The sequence below is a fragment of the Bombus huntii genome, chromosome 16 (assembly GCF_024542735.1).
Source record: "Bombus huntii isolate Logan2020A chromosome 16, iyBomHunt1.1, whole genome shotgun sequence".
NCBI classification, from domain to species: Eukaryota; Metazoa; Arthropoda; class Insecta; order Hymenoptera; family Apidae; genus Bombus; species Bombus huntii.
In genome coordinates this window covers 6,326,851-6,342,685 of record NC_066253.1, presented here as the reverse complement: position 1 = coordinate 6,342,685, position 15,835 = coordinate 6,326,851, and the positions used below count along the sequence as shown (strand labels likewise).

Genomic DNA, 15,835 nt, shown 5'->3' with positions numbered 1-15,835 from the left:
ATATACCGGACTCAAAATGTTTGGACTTCGATAAACAAATCTATAATCTGTATCGGGGTCGAATTAGGGTGAGGTCGCGAGGGTAGTGAAAGTAAACGACTTATCACGCGTTCGGTTTCGTGTCGCAATTGCTGATAAAGACAAAGGATGCAATTTGGCTGATTCGATCGGTATATCGGTAGAGTTTCGCAATTTAACAAAAAACTACGGTTCGTTGTGAATTTGAAATTTGGTAAATAGCTGTGGTTAATTTTTAGTTGATGCAGTGGCAGATGAAAGAATGGATAGACTATGAATTTCAGTAACTTTTCTGTTAAAAATTTCTACTAAAAATTGCTTACCATGTTTATAACAGCCGTCTATTCGACGCTACATATTATTTATACGTTTATTCGTTGCTCTTATTAGACATAAGTCCATTTTGTAAAATTATGCTGTCTTTTCATACTTCTTAGCCTGCAAACTTTCCTTTGTCTGCCACTGTAGGAGGAAGGATCTAGTGTAAATACTTTAATCGCGTTCATGTTCGCTAACGGTTATAGTGCTATAGACGAATTGTTCGTTCGGATATCCTCGTATTTAAGTATTTAGGATACTATTAAGGATATAGTATCGATTCTATTAAGGATATAGTATCAAGTTTTCTAATAAATTTAACTACGGTGATATGAGATATGACAAATGCATGGATAAATATCGTCCTGTCAAACTGAAACCTGAAGAATACATCAAACCAATAATTAAATTAATAATTAACCAATAATTTTAATAATTAAAAATTAAGAAACTATTTTTTCTAGAAAGAACACGATTACATAAAAATCAGTCTCGGGTTGAAATAAACAACCATTTTTATCGAATATTATCGCAGTCGAGATTGATTCGAAGACCTACGTTAACAAAATATTTTCTGCTCGTTTCTACAAACATTACGTCCACCTAATCGCCCGGCAAACGTTCCGAATCATTTTTTGCACGATAACGATTCGATTTTAATTACACAATTTGCAATTAACGAGAATTCTGATTTAAGAATTTTTCGTTCTTCTAGTCGGCTTTAGACGTTTTTCATTAAAATAACGATGACAAATAAACAAGAAGAATAATTGCTTGGATAGAAAATAATAGATAAAAATATTTGAAAATATAGATTCATTACACAGGTATTTAATCATTTCGGATAACAATAGGAAATAAAGATTAATTTTCTTCCAAATAGCCTAACAATAACAATTTCGTTAAATGAAGAAATTGAAAGGAAAGTATAAACGCTAGTGTATTATAAAAGTAAACACTGTTCGATAAAAGAAAAACCATTAAAAAAGGAGGCTGCGTGAGATCACGTTGAAGATCATTTGGAAGTTATCATGTTTTTGCATAATATTTAAAACAGCTTCTTATTACGTTATATCATAATCGAGTTTAGTGACCTATGACACGGCGATGTCAGAGAAATCCTTTCTTATAATATACCTATCACATATTTTCTACTTTTGGCGTTTCTTTTATATATTTCTAGTACATATGCGTATAATATATATATATATACAGGATGATTGGTAACTGGTGGTACAAGCGGAAGGGGGGTGATTCTAGGCGAAAAAAGAAGTCGAAAATATAGAATAACAATTTTTCGTTCGAGGCTTTGTTTTCGAGAAAATCGACTTTGAATTTTCGCTCGGTACGCGTCGTACTTTATCGCGTCTCGTTATAACTGATCTCACTGTAGATCGTTGTCTCGCCAGTTACCAACCACCCTGTATATATATATATGTTTTCCTATCACTATTACTCTTAAGTACCTTTGTAATAGTCTGTAAATTAACGACAAGTTTATATATACAGTTTGTATATAATTACAAGTAGCATTTGCTACCTTCTCTGCGGCATTGACAGATTGTAAATTTAAATTATCCGCTAATTAGCTGTCTTAGATCGGTTTGCGAGTGGCTTGGCGAATGATAGAGCGAGAACCGATACCACGGCGCTGTTAAAAATCGTAGAAGCGAATGAACTTTCTGTGTGTCGAATGTGAACGAACTTCTTACATGTTAAGTTGCGTCTGAAGTATGTTTAAGATACGTTAAGTTTATAGTGCAAGACTATGCGTGAGACATTGTTATAAAAGATGGTCCAGCTAAATGATATCGAAATGACGAATATCTTATTTATTTTGTGGCGCGAGAAAGGTTCTCGAAACGAAATTCACGCTATTTAAAGGGAATTTCGCTATTTCTTCGCGGTAATTTTTTTACGAAATTCGAAGGTCGTGGATATTTTATTAAATGAAACTCTATTTTTCCACCAATTGTGCGATAAGAATTATTCACAATGTGAATTAAACTGGTAATACGTTGCGATAGCTATGTGAGCAAAATCTAAGAAAAGCAGTTTCGCGTGGATTTTAGCCATATGCAGTTATCTATCTATTAATTAATATCGTATATAATTTATGGATCTATAGATTTTAAAGCAGTAAAAACGCGATAACGTCGTAACAAGTTATGAATCCTAATATTTTATCGACAGGAGACGCGAATTCGCGTCTTACATACTTGATACTCTATCCTATAAAAACGTTAACTACTGTTGAATAAAACAGTAAAGAGAGCAATGAATGGTATACATAAAATGTTACGAATGTGTTTTTACATTATATACTTGAACAATACGAAACTGTTATCAATATATTAGATATAATACTGGAAGGTTCGTTTCGATTTTTAAGGAATTTAATAAAATAATAAATTCTAAGTCCTTGAGCATATCGCACTAAAAAACGTTACTAGAAGTATCTTTAAACATGCTCATTGATTTTTAATAAAATATCACATTCGTCAAATGCTGGTGGGAAAGTTGATTGGAATTTTTAAGAAATTTCGTCGACACGAAAAATCACATTGCAAAATTTTTCGCCAAGAAACCTGGAACGTTCCTGAACGATAGTCGCGCGAAAGATGAAACAAAGTATCAGTTATGTAATTCAGTAAATGTATATCGAATCGAAGTGTAAATCAGAACGAACATTCCGAGCGACCTTTTCAATTTTTTCGATGACTCAAAAAATACAATTTGGAGTGTTGGTTTTTTCGCCTTCAAAGTGTTCAGAATTTTGTATAATAGCTTTCGGCGTGCTCGTATGTACAACGTCTGGGCTTCTTAATGACAGGGATAGCGAACGTAAGAGAAATAGATGAAACAAAGGGAATCTTGCGTATCTGGTCGAAATGCATATTCCCATAAATGCGTATTCCCTGCGATCGCAAGTATAAAAATAATAATTTGCAATGTTGAAAAATATTGCATCATTCGTTTTATGTAGTACGTTGAGTTAGGAGTAGATCTAGAGCAGTTTCAGTTTGTTGTTTGCAGAGTGAACGTTATAATTGTTGACTTTGTGCCAGCGGCGAAATAAGAGTAAAACTTAAGAGTCTCGAAACCGACTTATTCTTAAAGGATAAGTAGGTTTGAAAAGCATCAGGATCAGGATGTAAAAACGAATGTTTAAACCGCTATGGTTCTTAAGTTTGGGTGCTGTGAAATTTCTTAAGTATTAGGCTGTTCCAATAGTTTCTTTCGTTTTACAAGGAAATAATAGATGCACAACATTTTTATTTGTAGCAATAGAATAAAATGGATCGTACGGAATTCGATAAAATAATATAAAACAAAAAATGTTGTGCATCTGTTATTTCCTCATAAAATGAAAGAAACTTTTCGGACAAGCTAATAGATCGGTAAAATGTTAAAGTTATGTGTATTCGTAGGAAGAGGTGATGAAAGTGCGTTGAAAGTGCGTTCTATGTCTGTGCTTGGAGACAGAAGATTGAAAATGATAGCAGACGCGGCGAACACGATGCGGATGTTGGAGAGAAAAAAAGTGCGAAGATGTGATTCGCGAACTTATTGGCTGATCAAAGTACGTATACAGTGGCTCACGAAAGTACTCGAGCACACACACACACACACATATAAATTACAAACTTTATATGTATACATATATTATCCAGAAACATTAAAATTAAAGTTCATTAGCACCGTATCACGAGAGGCGACTACGTGATTATGTTGATAAAACTTGAAAGGCATCTGAAAATGTATGTAAAAGTTACGAGATATTTACTGGAAGCATACTTTTCGCAAAGATATCCGTATAGTATTTGAATGGTAAATTATTCGCTATATTAAGGGGAGGGGGCTAAGGTTAATTCGTACAAAAATAAGGCATGTTTTTGTGAATTATTTGTGACGACACTGTTAAAATCTCTTTATTAAAACGAATAGTAGATTAAAGTATGACATTCGAAGAATATTGTATAAAATTTTCACGGAGAAATATTAAAAAATACGGCAATGACAGCAATTATTTGGACGTGTCTCGGAAAAAAAGGTAGAATTGCGGTGCCCCTGATAACTTGATGCTGGATCATCTAAAATCAAAAAATCAAAGTTTATTCGGTAGGTAACAGTTTTCCCCGGGTAACGCTGGGAGGGTTTTTCGAAATTTCAATTTTTCACTTTTTTGGAACACTTTTTTGGAAATTTTCGCAAAATCGGCTAATTTTCCCTTCAAAGTGTTCCAAAAAAGTGGAAAATTGAAATTTCGGAAAACCCTCCCAGTGTTACCTGGGGAAAACTGTTACCTAACGAATGAACTTTGATTTTTTGATTTCAGATGATCCAGCACCCAGTTATCAGGGGCACCGCAATTCTACCTTTTTTTCCGAGACACGTCCAAATAATTGCTGTCATTACCGTATTTTTTAATATTTCTCCGTGAAAATTTTATACAATATTCTTCGAATGTCATACTTTAATCTACTATTCGTTTTAATAAAGAGATTTTAACTGTGTCGTCACAAATAATTCACAAAAATACGCCTTATTTTTGTACGAATTAACCTTAGCCCCCCTTAATAAGCCACGATATTCAGCGAGGCACTAGTTGTATGTTTCAAACTATTATTCATGTTGTATGCTAATTTTCCTCCAGGTGTTTGCGATAAATGTCTCGTAACTTTCACGTTTATTTACGAATTGGTTTCAAATTTTATTATTACATCCAATCACGATAGTTGTGCCTCATTGCAGGACTAACGAAATTTCAAAAAGTCCCCTTTAATGCACGTAACACAGTAATACAAATTTTTTACGTAGGTGTTCGAATATTTTCATCGAGACCAATCCAAGATTTATGGAGCTGGGAAGCTACTAATAAAATGTATGCAATAATTGGCTCATTGTACTTACCAGATATTCGATCTTCGACTATAATTCGTATAAATCTTGTATTTTCTATTGTTGTTCCCAGTTGTTCCACGTTTGTTCTACGTTGTTCCAAAGCAAATAATGATTTATTTCAAAAGATCTTGGAAGCAACCGCAAAAGGTTGCACTGTTCACCCGCCCTGCATTTCTTAAAAATCGAACGTATTTTACATATTTTACATTAGAAGATGTCCCTCAACGTGTTCAATGGTTTTAGCTGTTCTAGACATTGTTCCAAAATATCGTTTCAATATCGTACTTAGTTTAGGAAGAAATTAGCCAACGCTAACATCCGTAACACAATGGATATTTCTCTTTATTTTAACAACAATAATGTACAGGCAAAGGGTTCTTCTTTTGGAACACGTACTTACATCCCTAGAACAACTCGGAATAAAAATTTGAACACCGTAACACAAATACAATGCTGACTTTACTCTCGCCTCGACAATTTCCATTCTCGGGAAAGTTGATAAAACGTCGTCAACGAGGGACTGAAACATTTCGTCGACTGAAACTGTCGTTGAAATTGAATTCTTCCAACAAAAGGAAAATTATACAGAATCGTAGACGGTAAACGGGATTGCTGTAAATCTTACTTGAACTGTTGTCGTACTTGTAGCTATTTAAGAACGATAGCCGAGAAAAATAACTTTGAGCGAATGGAAGATTTATAGGTACTCGTAAAGTTCCAAACTTGTTCGACCAGTGTTTAAATTCTACTTAACACTTTACCGACCGATAGCCGATTAATCGGGTTTCCGTCACCGACGCTTACCAACCGATAGCCTATTAATCGGCTTTTTGTCGCCAACGATCTTTCTCGTTATTTGAGCAGTAATTTGTTATTTAGTACTAAGGTACCTTGCTCGGTTGCGTCAGTTGCGTTGCTTTGAAAGCTCCCACAGTTTTATATTAACTTGAAAAACGTACCGTTCGCAATGAACAAAAAGAATGATATTGGAGAATCTAAACCGAAACAGAGCCGGCGCTAGGGAGAATCTGCGCCTGAGATGCCGGTCGGACGTGCGTATGCTGTTGAATCGTTAGCGGTCGGTAAAGTGTTAAGAATACCTTCTTTATCTGCAAGTATCCGTATAGGGTTCGGATATGTCGCGTTTAGCTTCTGCTGGAGGTTTCGAATTCATTCGATGAACGTTCGAACCTGTTTGCGACTACTTGAGGACATCGTTAACGATCACGCTAATACAAGAAACGAACACATGAATATATAACGTACGAGGTGACCGATAAAGTTAGAAGGCATAACACTAAAGAATTATTTGATTAATTTTGGAATGATCTTATGAAGAAAGCTGTTGATACAACGTGTATAATAGAAGGCCAATACGTAAACAGAAATATAACACAAAAGTTCGTTTCATTCAGAATTCTTTATTCGAAGAATCTTTTGCAAGATCGTTAACAATCGATAAAGGGAAAACACTGTTTATAAAAATCTCATCGGTTTAGTAATTCATCCTTTCTTTTTCGTAAGGACGATTGTAAATGTACACGTCCTTGAAGAACATGTTAGGAATGGTGTAGTTCCATGCGAACATGGGTCTGTCCAATGGGAATCCGAATGGCATGTTGTCGAACATCATTTTTCCATACAGAGGCATTTCGTACGAGTTCATGCTGTTTTCTTCCAACGAGCTCAGGAAGAAGAACATCTTGTACCTTAAACCTTCTGGTTTACCACGTGGCAGAGTGAAGCGTTCTGGGAAACCGAACATCCTTTCGGAGTACGTGAACGGCTCGCTTCCACTGATTGCCTTGTTCAGTTTGTCGTAGTATATGTCACTTGACATCATGCCAGGTGCAGTGGTGAGGGACTCCGAGCTGCGACGTTCGATGCTGTTGCTTCCAGAATGGACTGAAATGAGAGTAAACAGAAGGCTCGATTGAACATCGATCTTTAATTTTCTAATAGTAATAATAATAATAATGAAGGTAGAAAACAGCTTGTTTCATCGCGAGCTGTCTTCTCGCATCGATCAAGAACTAAAGAGGTTCTTTAAGCTTGATTGGTCAAGTTAGCTGTTTTTGACGAGTATACTCGTCATGAAGAAATTGCAATATTTTGTGTTACGACGAGTCCTACCAGTAACAAAATTAAAAAACAGTCATTTAGTTACAACTTGATTCTATATCGTGACAGCCACGCAGACTCTATGTTGGACGAGTATACTCGTCATCGCTTACTTTTTGCGATACGTTTGTGGCGGATCGGTATCAATAGGACGCCGACAGGTCGAGGCATCAACGCGGGTACCAACCGCCAACACCAGAGGGCTACGACGACAACGAGTCTATCTCGCTAGCGGTCGAATATACGGACGAATGATACAAATACCGCACCTAACGAGACTCTCTCTATGTGTAAGACAGGGACTACCGGGCATAACCTTAATGACGAGTCCACCGGTAGTCCCGGGACGAAACGCAAACCTCTCTTTTCATCTAGCAGCGATTCATCCGCGACACGTTTTAGGCTCACGTTTTCCAAAGAGGTCGCAACAGCTAACTGGTTAACAACTAACATTACCAAACCCGGGGTCAAATGACCGGTTTCAAAATTTAATTTAAAATTGTACATTGGTCGTTATTTCCTTTGTTCATCTAACTTTCTGCAAGTTCTTACATTAACGAAAATCGAGAAATTGATTAACCAGATAATATAAAGAATTTACATAAAGTTAGAAGAAGAAAAGGAGTAACGATGAATGTACGACTTTAAATAAATTTTGAAATTTGACCGGGACTGATAAGATTAGCGTTAAATAGCATATTGGATAATATATTATTCGTACGGAGAATAATAAAGAAAAATAAACAAGATACTAACGGTTCACGGCGAATCTGTCCATTTCCACGAAGTAGTAATGGTACTTCTGTAAGTAGATCATATCCTGTTGCACCTCGTCGAAGGCTGGCCCAAGGAAGATTCTCAGCATTCCCTTCATTTCTTTGTCGGAATTGATGTTGATTTTGTAGGTGAACGGCTGGTAGTTGAGGCAAGCGCGTCGTGCCTTCAGACGAAGGTACATTCCACCCTTGAAGCTATCCACTGATACTGCATTGCTGATCAGAGTGTCGCAGGTGTCGAAGTACGTGTTCAGTTTGTCGATATTCACGGATTCGAATTTCACACCTGGCACTTGCAGTTCGCTCTGAGAGTACTGAGGCTGGAATTTCTTGTATCTGCGCGAACGTAACGCGTAACAATTAGCAAGAGGTAGAAAATACATAAAACTTTTCAAATTATTGTAACGAGTAGTTGAGATTAATTATAATTGCAGATATTTATGCGATTATTATCTAATAAGACGTATTTGAACCGAATCTTACGAAAGATACTGATAAATTGATTGAAAAGTTTGTTGCAGGATAGCAAAATTTAGCTCTTCGTCGAGACTTCTGCTTGTAACGATACGAATACGTTAATAACGATCTGATGTCGTTCACATATCTTTCTGACATCTTCTAAACAGCCAACATACCTGAAGAAGTAAGTCATGATCTTTTTGTAAAGCATATAGAATGCCGGATCTCTCATGCTGGTACAGTAGGATTGCAGGACGCTGGGGATCACCTTGTTCTTGTTGTAGAAGTCGAAGTTGAAGCCAAGGATGTCGCGTGCAAGTGCGTCGTACATGCCGTAGAATCTGGTGTTGCAAGAGTCTACATTCCCTTCTATCACGTTGCCGAGTATGTTCAAACCTTCCGATGTGTAGATGTCTACCTTCTTTCCATATTGGTCTATCAGATAGCCAGAGTCGATGGCGTCCATTATACGCAACTCCAGGGCATTGATTTCCTGGAGAATCGAACGTGCACTTTGAATTTTCATTTTACTCTTCGTATCAGACATCACGATCGTTATTTTTGAAAAATTCAACGTATACTTTGAATTTTCTTCTTTGTTACTTATATCGGCCGTTGTTGGCATGTTTTGCCCCTGCTAATAATTCTTGCAAAGTAAATAATTTGCCTTTTATCGACGATGGCTTTGTGAATTATATTATTGAAATTTTTTCAGTTTAAACTGAAGGTTGTCAGGTTTTAAGTAAGTACTAGCTGTTTTTCTTGTAATTAACTTAGTCCTAAAGAAGCAAACTTTTAAGCTTGTTGTTATTCAGATAAAATGTAACACTCACCTTAAGATACTTGTATTTATAATAGGGTAGAGCCGAATATCTGTCTCTTTGTGGGAAGGGTATGCCATTGGGGTACATCATCGTGGAGAAGTATCCAGGGTAGATTGACTTGTTCCAGTCGAAGTCCTCTATCTTACCAAGGTCGTTTGACATTCGTTCAAGGAAGTACCTAGCCAATAATTGCTGGTGGATGAAATAATAAAATTGTCCACGTATCTCTTTAGGCATGTTGTATTTGCTGCTGGACATCCAGAAGGGGAATATCTGTCGGATGTAGTAGTAATACGCGTTCATTCCGATATCCTCCATGAAGTAGTCGAGTTTATATTCGTCGTCCATGTATGGCATCATGTAACTGCTCGAGTAGTTGGCGGTCACTACGTAAGTTTCGATGTTGCCCATTCCGGCACCAGTTCCTGAAAGAAGAAGGTTGACTTTATTTATTTCAAATCGAAGAATCGGGACTTTTCCAAGACTTTCCGCTATTAGAATCTTTATAAAAAATGTCCTTTGTTCCCTGTTCTATATTTTGTAGATTCTCGTTTAGGAGAAAACAGGGTCTGAATATGTTATTTGAAAAATAGATTGCTACTCACGTATTAGACGAATCATTTGAAATTCAATTTCAGATTGCTATTGTGGCGGATCGGTATCAACAGGACGCCGACAGGTCGAGGCATCAACGCGGCGCAACACCTCCCGGGCGATCCGCTGGTACCAATCGCCAACACTAGAGGGCTACGACGACAACGAGTCTGTCTAACTCGCTAGCGGTCGAATATACGAGCGATTGATACAAATACCGCACCTAGCGAGACTCTCTCTACGTCTAAGGCAGGGACTACCGGGCATAGCCTTACTGACGAGTCCACCGGTAGTCCCGGGACGAAACGCACGACTCTCTTTTCATCCGCCACACTATTTTCAACTACTCTATCTAACTACTCTATATGTAACTAGTAATATGTAACATTTACTCTATAACTATACTGTAAAATAGAAAGGTATAGCTACCTTGAGACATCTTCAAGTACTGTGCTTCTTGTATCACGCTTGAATCGAAGAAATAGTTAGGGTAGATCTCGTAGATCGCTGGCAGTCTCATGTATTTGCAGTCGCTTCTGTAGAACACGGCAACGGAGAACGCCGTAGTGAACATGTCGCTGTTCATGTGAAGTCGGGCCCAACAAGCAGTTTTGTAGAACGTTTGGAAGTCCTTGGCGTTGTAGAACAACTCGAACAGCATTCTCATTTCGTACATGTGCTCGGTGTTGAATGGTGTGAAGATGGCATCACGGACAAGGAACATTCCTTGCTTGTACCACCAAAAGAACTTTTGTACGACATTCTGAAACAAGTAGATGCAAGACATACGTAATGTTCAAAAATTAGGATATATTGTAACAACAATTATTACTACGATGCGTCCATCGTAGTAGAAATTAACGCATCATGATCGATTGTCATTTTAATCGAATGTTGTTAAATTATAATGGTTAAACGTTCGGTGGTTAATCGATTCGATGAAATGGTAACAGGTACAACTCATCGAATAATTATAGCTACGGTCATGAAACCATGAACATGGAGAATCACCTTGTCTTTGTACATGTCCATATTTGTTTCCATGTTGTAGTTCCTTCCTATGTCATACCATTCAGCATCGCTTAGGTCTGCCTGTCTAACGTACAGCAACAGATCGAAGATCTTCTTCTGCTTATGGAGGAAGTCCATGTCGGCGGTGCGACTTCCGGAGAACGATATGCTGTGCGCTACGCAAATAGCGACTAGCGCCGCTAACAAAGTCAACTTGAACATCCCCGCGATGAAAATTCGGCTACACCCTGGATTCAGTTGGTCGCTGTGTACCGGTTGACGATCCACCGCGTGCTTTTATACTTATTCGGAATACAATAATCACGCTGAACCTCTGACCCACATCATGCTCACGGAGATACTGTGTGTCATCAATATTCCTGTATATTTGTACGGTTGATTATTAACAGGCACATCCGTCGAAAGGAAAAGATTCGACATAGGATTGTGCGCCAATACGATTTCCATACGTTTGAAACTGGCACGTGCAATCGTATAGCGATCAGTTTACGTCTACTTGAAATATTTCGATTCCTAGTAGGATACAGTCGATTATCTTCGTATTTTATTTCTGGGAAAAATTTTGTAATCCGTGAGTCGGCTCGAGATGCACGGAGTTAATCTTGTTGCGATCTTTAAGCTTCTACCAATACGTTACAAACATTCTTGTTAATTTTCTATGAAATTCATTATTATTGATTATTATTACGTATTTATACGATGCATTATTTATGTTACTTATTTTATTACTTGTTTCTAGTGGCTGATTTAAACCTGTGGCAGCCTGAAGTCATCGTACCGATCACGTCGATCATAATCGATGTTTAAACCAATAGAAGATCAATATTTAAAGATCCTTGGCTAATCTACCAAATTTTAATATTCACCTAGACGGTGAATATCAATTTCACGAGTAGTAATTAAAATACTCGCGATGCAATGACCAATTGAATACTGCCTTCGACACTCCCCTGGTAAGCGTGTCTCGTTGCAGGACCTAATTATATTTCACGCATTTAAAAAAACGTAAGAATCGTCCGAAGAATGTTTCAGAATGAGCCCATTGAATATTCAATTGACGTTTCGGATATTCTAATGACTTGATGTTGATTTAACGAACATCGTTTTGGCCAAGCTAGAACTTTATCCCAGTCTGTGTATTTTATGTAATCCTGATAGTCGTTTAGTAATCTAAAAAGATGACAAACACTTTATAGTATTATTAGAGTCAAGGTAAATACATTTATTTCTTACTATTATTCGTTATGTATTCCTGTCTACTTTTTTATTAAGCACTGTTAATGGAAACAGTTATTAATCATCTGTGTTCTACTTTCTGTTTCTTTCTAATTAAATCGTAGAACGTTTCAGTCACTCTATTGTGAATTTTTCAGACTGCCCCACTACGTTAGCTAACGTAAAGAGATATTTGAATGGAAAATTCTTCTATGATCTGGCAGCGAGTATGTTCCTCCATGTATGTTTAACATTATATCCTTCTCTTCAATAGAACAATAAACGCTTCGAAATTGAAGTATAAATTTGTAATCAAATCATTCGAACGTATATTATATAATTCACGATATTTAATGAATAAATAATTTTTTCTTTCTTTCGTTATTTGCAGCTACATCAATGAAGCGATATTACGATTATTTAGGGCGTTTTACTTAATTCAGTAATTCTTATATTGATCCGCAATCTTTTAAATTATTCTCTATGCTGGCTTTTATACTGAATTATTTTCTATACGCATATACAGAATATATCTCTGTCGTTTCTTAAATCGAAGTATGAATTTCTAATCTGATCAAGTGTATCAATCAAATGTATATTATACACGTAGCTTAAGATATCAAGTAAAAGTACGCCGAGGACTGACAAATTTCCTTACACGAACGAACGTAAGACGATCTAAGCGATAAAAGGGATACAATGATCCTCGGAACCAATGACACAGGTCCATAGAAATTTGTTAAATTACTTCTATTAACTGTAGAAACAAAGTATATATCAATAACGTGGAAAGTAATTAAAACGGATTGGCGTATCTGTTTCTCACATTTCTGTCGGTTTTTTTATCTCAATAATATTCAATGTCGCAAACGAATATGTAATTCACGGGTCAGTGAATAAGTAAATAACATTTGTCTCTTAATTGCAGAGCGTGACGTGGATTAAAGGCAAAATACGAGCACGAGAAGTGTTATTGTTTGAATAGATTAATGTGAGAATAACAGGCATATGGAAAAACACTAAAGTTAATGGAATGGATTTCACAGACTTTTACGGAACGGTATGTTGAATGTAAAAAAAGAAGGAAAAAATAATTATATTTGTCGCTTGATTTCTGTTTTTTTGTAAACGAAATAGAATTATACTATTTTCGAAAGTTTATTAATTAATATGGTGGCCATATGATAAAAATGTTATAGTATTGTTTGGGTTAATGTTGAAATAGGATTTATCAGAAGTCAAACATTTATTCGTACATAATCTTGTAAATGGCAAAATAAGATTGTGTAATAAATAAAAGAAGAGGGAAGATAAAATGAGAATATTTTTCTGTAAGACTTATACTACAATAACATTATTTATATTTGTATTATTATTGTATAATATTATCTGTTTTTATTATTCATGTTTTAATATTAAGAAAATATATTAACGAAAATTATGCTTAACTTGATGCTTTTCGTTGATTTATTTTGTTAATATTAAATCACGGATAGTACGAATAAATAATATTATGAATATTATCATATTTACAGAAAATATTAGAATATTATTAATTAAACATCTATTATTAGACAGCGTTTAATTATTTTTGCAAAAATATCAAATACTGTACTACTTCTAGTAAGAAATAAGAAGGAGATAAAGATAAACATTTTTCTTAATAATCATCTATAAGATTATTAGTTAATTCTTTAATTTCATTATTCCATTATTTTGGACATACTTTCGTTAAAATAAAAATACGTTCGTAGAATAAATAAAATACACATAGGTGTATAATTTCGTTATTAATTTAATTGATAAATATGGTGCATAAGGTCAATGTCTTGAACATTCGATTCAAGGGAAAATTTCGTACACCTTATCTGCTGCACTGATAAGTAATGAAATTATACATACATACATACTTTTACTTCAAGTCGGTAACTAAAGCAACAATTCTACAATTATGTTATAATGCAAACTTATAATACTAACCGACATTTATAAATTATATATTGAATTGTAATATGTGAAACGTTAGATTTTGTTATATTAATTTTGTTGTAGTACATATGAAAATTTAATGTTTATAAATATCACATTTTTATTTAATGTGTAACTAAATTCAGTTTGTTTACAGCAAAAATGTTATCTATTTATTTTATTAGTCATTTTGAATACATAAATGTACTTCTTTAAAAATCCAAAATAGTAAGATTTATATATGAACATATTAATTTGGTAAAGGTAAGGTAATAAATCATAATACAGAGCATATAATACAAAATTAATATACTATGATTCATTATTACTATTATTACTACCACTACTGTTATAATGGTGATTAAATATATAGATTTTTATGTTTTTTTATTAAATATTGCTTCAAAACTAAGTGCTGAATATTTTCCAAATAAGAATATAGGAGCAAAATTATTTTAAATTAATTTAAATTAAATTATTTTCTATCTCTTTTAAAATTGAACTATATTTGAAATAAATTTCATTATATAAACCTTAATCTATAAATAAATGGAATATTTTCTTGAATTTATTTCAGTATCAAAAACTTTTACCTCAAGAACTATATAGTTTCTAATTCGAAACTAAGTAACGATTTCATACATTAAAATTACAAGATATTTTATTTAAAATATTACTTATTTTAGATATCAAATCAATTAATATTTTGAAGACGGATAATAAAAACTTGTGAGAAATGCACCTTCCACTTTCAGAGAAAGATATAATTCTAGCATCCTCCGAGTATGCTAATATGGCCATAGCACTTAAAATGATTATTGAAAGATTACAAAATAATGTACAATGCCTACATAGGCATGAAACTTTTGAAAACAGCTTGTTACCATGGGTGACAGAAATGCAGGATCGCTTAAAAGAATTTGAGTTGTATGCTAGAGTAAGTTATAGTTCTTATGCCCTATTTACAGAAGTGAATCATTGTTAAATCTACTTTAACTATACTTTTAAATGATGGTAAATAATGGTGAATTAATATCATTATTCAAAAAATGAGGGAGAGTTTTATTATGGTAAATAATTAAATTTATATAAATTTGCTTAAAATTATTGTTATTACTTATTACAAATATATCAATAAATAAGTTACATACAAATATTTTCTTATTTATGTTTATTAATTTTAAATTGAAAATCAGAATTGATTGTGTTGCTCTTTTTTTTACAAATTGATTATATAAAATATAACATGAAACATAAAATATTTCAAATTACATAAAAGAACATGTATTTCAAAATATTACAATGATAACCCAGGGAATTTTCCTAAAATAAATTTTTTAAAATACACTAAAATTAAAATCAACTAATTTCTATGAATATTACATATGTACTTTTAGAAAGTTACCACACTCAGAACATTCTTGGATCCTAGTAACTATCTATACATTTTGCGATCACCTGTGACTAGAGATAAACAACGCAGCAACATACCAGTGTACAATATCACATTTCCAAAGCACGAAGAAAATAAATTATCCTCTGCATTGTATAAAATGAAGAAGAAATTTAAACGAAGATGCACAGGTAAAAACTTAGCTAAAAGTT

The 15,835-nt window shown here is 34.4% G+C and overlaps 1 protein-coding gene and 1 long non-coding RNA gene across 4 annotated transcripts; one reads left to right on the top strand and one right to left on the bottom strand.

Annotated features, from left to right (window-relative positions):
* LOC126874223 (uncharacterized) lies at positions 1 to 15,774 on the top strand. 3 transcript variants are annotated; one of them, XR_007692686.1, is made up of 15 exons: positions 3,774 to 3,919; positions 5,158 to 5,221; positions 8,268 to 8,380; positions 8,438 to 8,508; positions 8,650 to 8,781; positions 8,882 to 8,981; positions 9,456 to 9,571; positions 9,655 to 9,811; positions 10,060 to 10,382; positions 11,787 to 12,000; positions 12,070 to 12,259; positions 12,421 to 12,503; positions 12,654 to 12,986; positions 13,191 to 13,322; positions 14,917 to 15,774. It is a non-coding gene; the product is annotated as an uncharacterized LOC126874223 (long non-coding RNA). The 3 variants fall into 3 exon arrangements; XR_007692688.1 differs by lacking the exons at positions 5,158 to 5,221; positions 8,268 to 8,380; positions 8,438 to 8,508; ... (3 more) ...; positions 9,655 to 9,811; positions 14,917 to 15,774 and having other exon boundaries at positions 1 to 3,919; positions 13,191 to 13,710; XR_007692687.1 differs by lacking the exons at positions 5,158 to 5,221; positions 8,268 to 8,380; positions 8,438 to 8,508; ... (4 more) ...; positions 10,060 to 10,382; positions 14,917 to 15,774 and having other exon boundaries at positions 623 to 3,919; positions 13,191 to 13,710.
* Positions 5,219 to 11,788, bottom strand: LOC126874219 (hexamerin-like). Its single transcript, XM_050635996.1, has 6 exons — positions 11,027 to 11,788; positions 10,442 to 10,778; positions 9,431 to 9,846; positions 8,774 to 9,090; positions 8,119 to 8,474; positions 5,219 to 7,146 (listed from the first exon to the last, which is right to left on the bottom strand). The coding sequence occupies exons 1-6, from the start codon at positions 11,246 to 11,248 to the stop codon at positions 6,737 to 6,739; spliced, it is 2,058 nt and encodes a 685-aa protein (XP_050491953.1). The 5' UTR covers positions 11,249 to 11,788; the 3' UTR covers positions 5,219 to 6,736.
* Positions 15,775 to 15,835: the final 61 nt, after the last annotated feature.